We start from the raw sequence: 12,081 nt of genomic DNA, 5'->3' as shown, positions 1-12,081 counted from the left end.
CAGATGCTGAGACTCAGAATATACTCATCTACAAATATATTCACCCACATGCTACTGTGACTCAGGAAATCCAACTCAGCAAGTTCCTGGAGCGCTTGCTGTCTGTGGGTTATACGTGAGTGTACGTGGGCACGCACTGCCCAGGAGCATGATTCCTCATGCAGGCAGGAATCACGGAAGCAGAATAACAGGAAGAAAAGATGCCATCCCTACAACTAAACTCACATATTAAGGTAATTGTAAGACCACAAAGGAGGGTCAAAATCAAATGTGTTTGTTAGAACAGTTAAGTATGTGCTGATGATGGACAGTGAGAGAAAAAAGGGACTTAACAAAGAAAGTTTTATAGAGGAGAGAGAGTAAAGGAGGGGAAGAGATAATCAATGAGACAAGAAGGAACTCCTTTAAGAGTTTCTACCTGACAAAACCATCCTGTAAGAAATATATGATAGTGGATTCCTTATGCACACAGATTGGACTGCTCCTAGCATTTCTGGAAGAGTGTCAGTGCAGTGTGCCCAGGCCCGGGGAATGGGTTCTGCAGGCCTCCGCTCCTTACCTGCAGGTTTGGGAGTGCTCGTGTGGGAGAGGCCCCCATTGGGCTGAGTGCTGTCCCCAGTTGTAAACTCCAGGCTCATTCGAGGTTTAGGCTGATATTCCCTTCTAGGCTGAGATGAAGCTTGTCTTATTCTGCATTAAAAAGAAAAAGGGGGGTAGAGTATGCAGCCAATTAAGAAGAAAAAGAAAAGCAATACAATCCTGAAAATGCTTAGGTCACCCACCAACCTACCATTGTGGAGTATGGGAAATCTGAAAAGGACCCTTAGTTTTCTTATCTGTGTCTGTCTCCACTTTAGTGCTGTGGTCACACCCGCTGTGGTTATACCCTCACTGCCTTCATCCTTCCTCTCACTTTCTCCCTCATTTACTCAGAGCTCACTTTGCAAGTATGCAGGGTGCTAGGTGCCAGGAACTCAAAGATGAATAAGTCACAGTTCCTACCCTCAAGCAGCTTATGGCCTGGAGGGGAGACAGAACATAAACAACTGATGACTGTCAACTGTAGTAAGTGCTGCTACGGAGACAGGACAAAATGCCGCAGGAACCCAGGGGTGGAGCTGGGGGTGGTGAGGAGTCTACCTGTCCATGGGGAAGTTGGAGAAGGTTTAAGGAGAAAAGGTAAGATAGGTAGGAGTCATTTCTAGATGGACAGCTGTTTCCAGAAGAAAGTTATTTCTTGTAGAGCTTCAGATGGTATGGAGGGAGGAAAGGGGGAAATACTGTGTGCTCTGGGAACAGCACAGAGGAGGGGGAGAGAATCCAAGGGAGACACGAGAGAGGTGGAAAGGTACAGGCAGTATATGTATTCTGCACACCCGGAAGTATCTTCCACAGCTTCAGGCGTTCACGAAGCAAAGTGAACAGCACATTTGCGAGGGTGGGGGGAGTTTAGGGTATGGCGATTGTAGAATGACAGTGGCTTTGGACATAGTTCAGAGGCAAAAAAGAAAAGTGGCCTTCATGCTCAACAGATGTCACAAAGACATATAATATTTCCTTAGTACATGGAAGTGCATGGTTTTAAACCATTCTAGAGGCTTCAGAGTGTTACACATAATTCCACAAGGGTGCACTGAGGAAAGATGAACGATCCAAGCACTAGTCAAGGAAGATACTGAGGAGAGGAGAGGCTGGCCAGATGGAGACGGGTGAGGTCGTTTCCCGTAATACAGCACCGTAACTGGAGGCTGCCTTGTGCACTTATAGCCATATCATCAGCTATGAGAGTCGACTCTGGCCATGAGCTGAGAATAAAAGCTGCTGAGGCCATCCTTTGAGGTACATGCATTTAGTTTAACTAAAATAACACATATGATATAGCACAGGGCTACCGTGTACAGCTGTGCAGGCTGTGTCCTGCAGCTCCAGGGAGACTCATTCATGAATTAAACCACCCAGCCTGGCTATGAGGCCCATCTGAGGAGGTGGAACAGACATAAGAAAACAGCTCCCTCTGACAGACCTCGTCACCATTCAGAGAAATACAAGGTATGGAACGACACAGGCTTTCCAATAGGTTATGCTTAAATGTGAAGCCCTGTTGCACCACTGTGTGACCCTGAGCCCCAGTCTGCTCGTCTGTTAGGTGAGGCTAACAATACTGGGTTTACAGGGCTCTTCTATGATTGATGATGATACACGTTCAGTACCCACACAGAATAGCTGCTCAGCAAATCACATCCATTATCATCAGTAGAGTCCTGGTGTCCCATCTGTGGCATCCAAAATACTCCTTAAGTATTTAGCTCTCATAAACACAAGACTAGATTCAACCGAACAAGGTAAAACAAAGCCCACGACAACATAAAATCAAAACAAATGGTCCATAAGGTGTCTTTGTAGGATCAGCAGGAATTTTGGTGGAAGTTCTTCTTCGAATGTATTCTAATATTTCCACTTCTTTATACACCATTTCATAGCAAGAAAATGGAAATGGAAAATGCAGGGAGCTGTAAAATACCTTTCTTCCAGTCTGACTGTGACTTGCTGCAGGATCTGGACTGCCTGCTTATGGTACTCCAGCTGCGCTTGGATGAGTGCAGACAGCTGGCTCACCTGTTCGATCTGCAGATCAACAGGGGAATCACACCTTAGTTACCAGGTTACTGTCCTTAACCAGCTGCTAGTGCCCAGTCCACACCACACAGCTACCCCGGACACACGGACCAGTGCTCAGTGATGCCCATGACTGTGTGGTGAGCCAGGCTGACCGATAGATAGTTTTGCAAGTTACAAACTGATTAAGGATAAGAAAGCATCCCTGTGTTTGGAAACTCTAGTGCTATGAGAAGAAACTTTAGTCAGAATCCTCCTGAAGATGACATAACTCTCATCAAACAGTCTCATGCTTAGCTACAACCTTCTGATTAGGATTTGGCTTATTTTATTGATTTCCTATAGGACAAAAGATGCACTGACTAGAACATTCTTTGCTCTCTATAACTTCATGCCAAGTCAGTATTAGTGCTGTTAATAAAAATGTGGGTATTGATTTCTCACATGAAGCACTATGGGAGACAGCGTGGTAGGATGGAAAATCTTTTGTTCTCTCTGACCCTCATCTGCAATGTAAAAGGGTTGAGTCAAGTGACATCTTGGGTTCATTCCAGCTCTAATATTCTAAGCATCTTTGGTTACTCTTCATGTTGAGTCTTGTGTTGTGATCCAGCTGAATAATGGCCTCTGAGTTAACAGAGGCAATGCTGCCCCATGGGTTTTGGGGTGGGGTAGGGTTCTGGGTGAAGGGAAGGAACACTGTGATTCGGGTCACCCTCATCCCCACGGTGTTCCTCTTCAGTAGTTAGGTGGACACGTTGTTTTACATAAACACACACTCTGACATTGTCTCTGGATAGTGTGAAAGTCTGGATATGTTCAACTTGCCTCCCCTGTCACCAGTCTGGGGTGTGATAAGTACATAAACGCTCTGTAAATATCTTGGCAGAAGTTGGTCAGTAACTGATGGGGCCGGAGGTGGGGATGAGCAAGGACAGGAAAGCTGGTTAACAGGTTTTATGACATGAGCAGTCGGAATGTAAGTTCTAAAGCCGTGAATAGTAATTCAGCACTCTGGAAATGTGAAGGCAACTTTTAAACTATCTCCTCTATGTCCCAAATGTAGTATCTATGCTACAATCGTCAATCTCAATTGAAATCATCTTTGGAAAGAAAATGTCGACTTTACTTCAAAATACAGACCATCTTAACCTATGCTGGACACTCACTTCTGAATACATTTTACTTGACTGATAATCTTATTTAATCTGAAGTCAATCTGCCTTACATTTCACATTTCAACAGAGTATTTGCTTAAGCTACTAGACTTCTATAGATCATCAGAAACATTCTTTATCTCCCCACTATTTATAATACTTTAAGATCATTAGCAGACAAAAATCTAGTTAAATCAAACTATAGGAATAGAGAAAAAGCTTCACCATTTCTCAGTCTACTTTACAATTTTAAATAATTTGAAAGAATAACCATCTACTGAAGTTCTCACCACATAGTACAGTCATTAACATTTTTAATTACATAACCCTTTAACACATTAATCTCGTGCCTCAAAGCCAAAGCTAAATTAAAAACCACAGGAGAGTCACTCACATCCATCTCTAAGAGATTGAACATGCTTGACTCAGCAATTTCTTTAGACTCATCAAATTTCTCCAGAGCCTGACGTAGCTCTTCATCTGGAATCTTGCCTTGTCGTTTCTTCTTGTAATCAAAGTCCAGGCGTCGACCCTCCAACTTCTTTAAATGATGCTGAAAAAGTCAAGGGTGGGAATTGACTTTGAAAGGATGTACGGAAAAGGCCTATTGACAGCTCACTTCCCCATCATGCCTATTAGCTTCCAAAATAAGACAGGCTAAGTTCTAAAACATCATGTCACCAGAAAAATAAAGAAACCTGCATCACTGGGGCAAACGCTTCCAAATGCTAAAACATTTATGTTGGGAAACATCTTTAAAAATAATGAATAGCAAGAAAGAAATTGTGGGAAATACCAATACCCTTTACTTCTACCCCTGCTGGGTCAAAGCTAAAGTGGAATATATCCCTCTCCATCCCACGACAGAAGCCAGGAATGTGTGTACACACCCTACACATTTGGAAAGCACAGGTATATGGGGCTCACAAGTACCCATCTTCAAGGGAAGTGGTATCTCATGGGAAGGCAGAGGAAAAATGCTTTCCTTGAAATGAGTGAGATAGCATGGTATTCTTCCTTTTCATATCATAGAACATTAGTGCTGGAAAGGATTTTTCTTTGAGGTAATCTGGTCTGTTAGAATCACCTAAGATGCTTATTAAACATATGGATTCCTGATCACCTGAATTAGAATATCCAGGGCTGAGGCCTAGGAATCTATGTCTCAGCACTTACCCTAGTTGACTGATGTATCTTTAGGAGAATCATGGTTAATTTAAGCCTCCCATCTAACAGATGATGACACTTAGTCATCATCTAGACCTAACTTGGAAAGGACCTAACACCATACACTGCGCATCAATCCCTCTTTGCATCACCCCAGATGCACACATTCCTGGTGTGTGGCTGCCTAGCCTTGTCCGACACCTCCACTGACCAAGTAGGAAAGTAGTTTCCGAAAGCTACAAAGTATTTTTGTCCTATGGGCAGCAGTGTTTCACTACTAATGGGTGGGAGAAAATGCTAGACTTTCTTTGATCCTGGGTGTGCAAGGAGTAAAAGGGAAGGAAACGGAAACAGAGTTGCGAGTGGTGAAGAAATGAGAAGGAAGGAGGAAGGATATCCTCGACCTTCCCGCCCACGTTACACCCTGCCTCCAATCCATGCCCTGATCCAGACTAAATGTGTGTATCTTTGGAAGGAATATTCTTTTAGAACATCTGAACTGGCAGTCAGCTGCAGGGTAGAGTCCTGGAGGCAGGGTTACATGTTAGATTTGGAGTGAGTCTGCCACATACTAACTGTGTGACCTTGAGCCGGTGGTAGGGCTGAAGGAGATTTAAGCTAGAATAAGATCAGGGAGACTACACATTGTGGTACTTCATTTCACAGTCAAGGAAATCAAATTTCAGACAAGTGCAACAAATATTTGTTAAAAGAATGAATGAGCGAACATCACACACCCAGTTCTAGGTAAAGCCAGTTGAAGTTTATTATTTGGAATAGCTAAACTCTTCCACATGTTTTAGAAAGAGGACAGTTGGGTTCTCCCTCAATCCTAACAAACATTATGAGAATATGAAAACACATGTTTACAGAGTAACAGAATAATTATGTATTTAAGCTAACAAATTTTCTTTATTATTCTGTGGTTTTCTGGGGGCGATTTCACACAGGGAAAGGATATTACCCTCATGGAGAAAAAAGCTTTAAAAAACTTGAAAATTGAACGTGGAGAAGTCAAATGTAATACTCAGGAGTGGCACAGTCATCATAACATTGGGGCTAAAAGTACTGCATTTCTGGTTTCTCTCGATTTATCGTGCTGGATTGTTTTGCAATTCACATGCTCAGTGTTGACAACATGCACGGTAAGCTTTAAAAAATGTTTCCTAAAGGAGAAGGGCACCTGCATCTGTACAATTCCAACTGCCCACTTCCCAAATAACTAGCTGCAGATACCTGAATTTCCCTCAGATCTTTGTCATGAAGATTCTGAAGGGGGTCAATGAAGTTCTGCTTCACTTCCATGTCCAAAGAGTCCTTCACCTCCGAGAGTTCCCGCATGGCCTCCCCCACTTCACCAAGCGCTGGGCCTGCAAGGGGATAACTAAGCACTTGTACTTGTTAAAGAACAAAGGTGAAGGTGAAATGCACTTGCAATAACAGCACCCATCACAGACGAAAAACCTGGGATTACTGTCTTCTGAAGACAACCAAGACAACAGACAGCATATAATGCCCTCTGGAGATCAGTGTATTTTCCACCTGAGACAGTACATGAAAGTTCACTGAGTACAATAGACTCAATGCCCCCAATGGGTGGTAGAGGGACCCCTTATTATAAAGAACATAAAATTTTGCTTTTCCTTTAAAAAGCAATTTGGAAGCTCCCTACCCTCCTTTGTAAGTGCTTGCTTTCCTTTAGAGGAGACCTCTTTAAGGCCAGCGCATTGAGCAGAAGCAAATACCAGGAACAGAGCACAGGGCTCAATCAGGAAGGACAGTCATTTGCTGCGACCTCACATTGTGAAGGAGTGAAAACAGAAGGTGGTTACTATGGCGGCTGAGGGTCAAAGGAGGGAGGGGTGAAGGAATTCACCTGGGGCAGTCAAATTAGGTACCCTGGATAGAAGAGCAGGGAGCAAAGAGAAAGCTCATGGGGTGGGGTGCTGACTCATGCTGATTGTGACAGTTCCCTCTGTCCCAACACTAGTTACCGCCAGACACGTGCCATGGTAAATGTCCAGGCATCCGGATGTGTCACCCAGCTATTGTAATGATGGGATCTCATTAGGAAAAAAGAAAATACATAAACTTCCTAAGACAAATGACACCAAAAATGATGAAACGGTCTGAAAAGAAATTTGGGGCCCATGTGGACAAGACCTAAAATTGAGAATCAAAATATAAAATGGTTTGGATGATTTCCTACAGAGTTTTCTTAGTGGCACTAAACTCCCACGGACGAATGAAAAATGAAAATGTGAGGAAGCATACATTACCGAAGTTGCAATCATCTCCAAGCTCTCTTCCAAACTTGAGCATGGCCTCTGCCAGCAGTGCTTCTGCCTGAGGATAGCCTGGCCCTTTCTCCTGGCCACGGATTTTTGACATGGTGTTGATCATGCTGAGTTTAGCTCTGGAAGCTGAAGACAAAGGGATAAGAGACTTTCAAAGCAGGCAACGTGATGTAGGAGGGACAGGGCTGGGTGGGGAGTCAGGCCTTCACCGGTCTCTAAACCAGCTCAGCTACCGAAAATTGCCCCTCCACCAATGTCTTCATCTGCAATATGTGCAGCTTGGTCCACAGATAAACACACACCTGCTCTTTTAATCGCTAAACTCTCCCTTTCTCTCAAAATCTCAAGAGGAATTTAATAGAAAAGGCAAGCTCTTCCAGGTGAAGATCCCATCTTGCCCGTCTTCCTGTGCCTTTTCTTTTTTTATTTTATTTTTTAAACATTTTTATTGGAGTATAATTGCTTTATAATGGTGTGTTAGTTTTTGTTGTATAACAAAGTGAATCAGCTATATATATACATACATCCCCATATCCCCTCCCTCTTGCATCTCCCTCCCGCCCTCCCTATCCCACCCCTCTAGGTGGTCACAAAGCACCGAGCTGATCTCCCTGTGCTATGCTGCTGCTTCCCACTAGCTATCTATTTGACATTTGGTACTGTATATATGTCCATGCCACTCTCTCACTTCGTCCCAGCTTACCCTTCCCCCTCCCCGTGTCCTCAAGTCCATTCTCTACTCCTGTGCCTTTTCTGATACTCTCTTCATTGCTGTGGCCCTTCAGTCCCTCTGTGGAGCTGGGTGGCCCACAGAAAGCACTTCAAAAACTACTGGATTATGTGATCTCGAAGTTTTAAGATTCTACCTTTTATTTCAATTCTAGGAGCCTATGGACTGAAGTAGGAAATTAACTGTTAACTCCTGCAGTGTGGGCCTTATGCCATGTTTCACTCACACCATGTATAAAATAGAACTATTTTCAAAATCACCTCTCAACTAAGATTCTAACAGTAAACAGTCCCATGAAGAACAGAAATATTGTGTTCATTAAAAAGACTTAATTACTTTTCTCGCACATAACTGCTTCTGAAAATTAGTTTTGTGCCACAAAGACAGCATTTCAATTTCTTTTTTGCTTTTACTTTTATAAAAGAAGATGCCTAGAAGGTAAATCCAGTTTTCATGGAAGAAACAGCTTTATTAGCACACTGTTAAAGACAATGATTTACTTGATGCTACGATACTACGGCTTCTCAGGTTCATTATCAGAGTTGGGAATGTACATTAACCGAGAATTATGCCCAGGATTCCATCTGTTTAGAAACCCCTGATAGAATCACAGCTAAAGCACACACTTCCAGCATTTAGTGGCTGCCATTTCATCTTGAACATTTCTTTTGAATAGGTTTTTATTTAAACTTTGGGCTTCAAAGGTCGAATCTGCAGACAAAGAGAATTATTATAAGAGGTCACCCTCCCAAGTTTGCCCAGGGATATTATAATGAACAAGACAGCTATGGCCTCTGCCTTTATGAAGTTTATAGTGAACTGAGGGTAGCGTCTATTTTAAAAGCAATTAGAGTGAAGTGTATATACTAAGTGTCATGTGGGGAGATTACAGCAAGTCACGAAAGTACACAGCATCACCCTAGTCTGTAGGAGTGGGCATCGCAAAGAAGGTTTCGGGTGAGAAATATCTTTAAGCTTAGAATCACATAATGAGTAGCAATTAGTCATGCTAACAGATGTAAAGCCTGGCGGTATCTGGAAAAAATGTAAAATTCACATTTTCTTTACTTTGCTTCTCATAGAAAAGTGTATCATACACGTTAAATTTAAAAAATTGAAAATGTCACATGATGACACATTTTTTGGGGGAAAGATATAATTAGAGTATATATTCAAAGACTTTTCTACAATAAGCCATATCTGAAATCCAGGAAAGACACAGTCCCTGCCAAGGTGCTCACAGTAGAGTGAGGTGTCAGATACGGTAACAGTGGCAACAAACGCGATAAATGCAATAACAGCTAATACACACAAGGTACCAGGGAGACACAAAGAAGGAGTAACATTAGCACAAATACAACTGAAATAAGCAGACACCAGACAATAAGAGGTACCAAATGAACAGAAGGAAAGAAGATAAATGGAGATCAAAGAAACCGAGGAATGAAAACACACACGGTGGTTAATCCCTTCAAGTTGTTTACACTCTAAAGATTTTTTTTACACTCTAAAGATTTATTTACACTCTAAAGATTTTTTACACTCTAAAGATTTTACACTCTAAAGATTTATTCCTTTTACGAATTTGGTTACTGATTTGTGCTTAGATCTTGGTTCTCTAAGATTTATTCCTCTAAAGATTTATTCCTTTTTTTACACTCTAAAGATTTATTCCTTTTACGAATTTGGTTACTGATTTGTGCTTAGATCTTGGTTCTGCTAACAGCTGTCTTCCGGTAAGCAATTACCTGAAATAACTGTAACAGTTTAATATACTGTGGCTGATTTTCAAATTTATCATTTTCACTGTTGTTCGATTATGTTGTTCAATTCTTCCATTAATTACTTAGGAACATCTTGAATATGTTGTACATTTTCACGAGAAGGGGGAAGAAAACCATATTCTATTAGCTTATTTCTTCAAATCATCTAAAATACTTATTGATTCATATATTTGAAGAGACCAGCTTTTAAATTTATTCACAGCTATTAACTATTTTTAAGACTCTTGGATTAGTAAAATTTCTGTGTTCTTGAAAAACATCATCAGATGTCTGAATTAACCATTTTTAAGTGTTAACATAATTATTTTTAAATGATTTTTAAAAGCAGTACTTGAAGGAACTTGCCTGGTGGTCCAGTGGTTAAGACTCCATGCTCCCAATGCAGGGGGCCTGGGTTCGATCCCTGGCCAGGGAACTAGATCCTGTGTGCGTGCTGCAACTAAGAGTCCGCATGCCGTAATTAAAAGACCCTACATGCCACAACTAAGACCCGGTATAGCCAAATAAATAAATAAATAAATAAATATATATATATATATTTTTTTTTTTTTTAAAAAGCAGTACTTGAAGAAACAGAGAGGAAGCCTAGAAAAATACAAATTTAAGACACTAGAATTCCTATAATATGATCTCGGGCTAGATAGCTTCACCAAGTTAGATGTGCCCTTAGGGACCCTTCTCTTCTCCTCTAAAGGGACCTAACTCCTCTCCTTCACATTATCTTTATATTTGCCATAGCTTTAGCCTTCCTTTCAAATTGTTACAATCTCTCTAAGCCCCCATCTTTACTTTCTCACCTTTGCTATTCTAGTTCAACCTGCCCCCACTGGGTTTACTGCAGAAACAGTTTCCTAATAGCAATCTCTCCTCTGGCCCATGAGAGCAGGATACTGGTATGCTGCTCTGTGTATCTCCCAGACAGGATTAGCATAAAGTTGTACACGCATTAGATGTTTAACCTGGACTGCTGAAGGAAAGAATAAACGAATAAACAGACTATCTTAGAAACTAGTAGACGGTCATGGAAGTGGTTTTCATAAGCAGACTCTGTCCATATCCTATGGCTCACGTGACTGACAGCCTTTTGAATCATAAAAGAGAATGGGAACTAGAAAACTTGTTTTTTTTATGAAGAATAAAAAGTGTAGCAATCTAATAGAGTTCTTTTGCAGAGAGAAGCTACCTGACCTATATTGAAAACAGGGCTTTAGGGCCAGTCCAGACTGTGAACTGTGAGACTTGCCAGCACACTTCCCCTACTGGTCCCCTACAGCAGCGGTCCCCAACCTTTTTGGAACCAGGGACTGGTTTTGTGGAAGACAATTTTTCCACGGCTCGCCCACTGCTCACCTCCTGCTGATTCCTAACAGGTCAAGGACCTGTACCGGTCCGTGGCCCAGGGGTTGGGGAGCCCTGCCCTAGAGAACTGGCAGTCAGGTTTGAACCCTCTGGGCAGAAGACTGGAAGATTCTTCTCTGGGGAATACAACCGACTCAAGAGAAGAGACCTACAGATATTCACAGCTGGAAGCACCCAATGCAACGACTTCAGGCTGATTACCCTAGAATGAAGCTGTAATAGTAAATAAGCACCCTCCCTTGACCAGCTTTACTGTCCTACACCTAAGAGGAAAAGGTTAGCCACTAACATCAGACTTTGAAGAAAGTTTCTAACATGCAAGAGGCAAAACAAACAAGGAAACTGTAAAAACCAAACAACTCAGGGAAAGAAAAATAACTATCATTAACATTCTTAGGTGTCTAAGATACTTTATCAATGAAATAAAAAAGAAACAGAGAACTCTTAGAAATTAAAATATAATTTAACTTTAAATATGAATTTCAATAAAACATAAAATTTAAAAAAATCAATAGAAGCACAGATGATGAGGTTGAGGCAAATCCCCCCAAAAGTAGAACAAAAAACCAGAGATTAAAAAAATCAGAAAGAAAACATAAAATCAGGATCAGTCCAGGAGGTCTAGCAGCTGAATAATAGAAGCTCCGAAAAGAAAGAACACAGAAATAGAAGGGGAAGAAATTCTTTGTAAAAGTTCAAGAAATCTCTGAACTAACAAACGTGTTCCCAGATTGAAAGGGTCGATCGAACGCCCAGGACAATGGATAAAAGGATCCTACCAAGGACTATTAACATGAAATTTCATAACACTGGAGACAAAAAGACTGTCCTAAAACCTTTCAGAGAGGAAAAAATAGGCTACACACAAAGTATCAAGTATTAGAAGGTCACTGAACATGAGAAAACCATGAACAACATGAGAAATTTCCTCAGAAAACAATGAAGCAATGACTCCAACATTTTTGGAGGAA

The 12,081-nt window shown here is 41.5% G+C and overlaps 1 protein-coding gene across 1 annotated transcript in view; it reads right to left on the bottom strand.

Moving 5' to 3' along the window:
* The window catches only part of SH3GL2 (SH3 domain containing GRB2 like 2, endophilin A1), a 201,324-nt gene that overhangs the window by 3,126 nt on the left and 186,117 nt on the right, over positions 1–12,081 (bottom strand). Inside the window, exons 4-8 of the mRNA XM_060153484.1 lie at positions 7,220–7,363; positions 6,177–6,310; positions 4,168–4,326; positions 2,522–2,625; positions 560–690 (exon numbers count right to left, since the gene is read on the bottom strand). Of these exons, the coding sequence (XP_060009467.1) occupies positions 560–690; positions 2,522–2,625; positions 4,168–4,326; positions 6,177–6,310; positions 7,220–7,363 (672 nt within the window). The remainder of the gene's footprint in view (positions 1–559; positions 691–2,521; positions 2,626–4,167; positions 4,327–6,176; positions 6,311–7,219; positions 7,364–12,081) is intronic.

Source organism: Lagenorhynchus albirostris, chromosome 7 (assembly GCF_949774975.1).
Source record: "Lagenorhynchus albirostris chromosome 7, mLagAlb1.1, whole genome shotgun sequence".
Classification (NCBI taxonomy): domain Eukaryota; kingdom Metazoa; phylum Chordata; class Mammalia; order Artiodactyla; family Delphinidae; genus Lagenorhynchus; species Lagenorhynchus albirostris.
The sequence above is the reverse complement of the archived record's forward strand: the minus strand, read 5'-3'. Positions and strand labels throughout refer to the sequence as shown.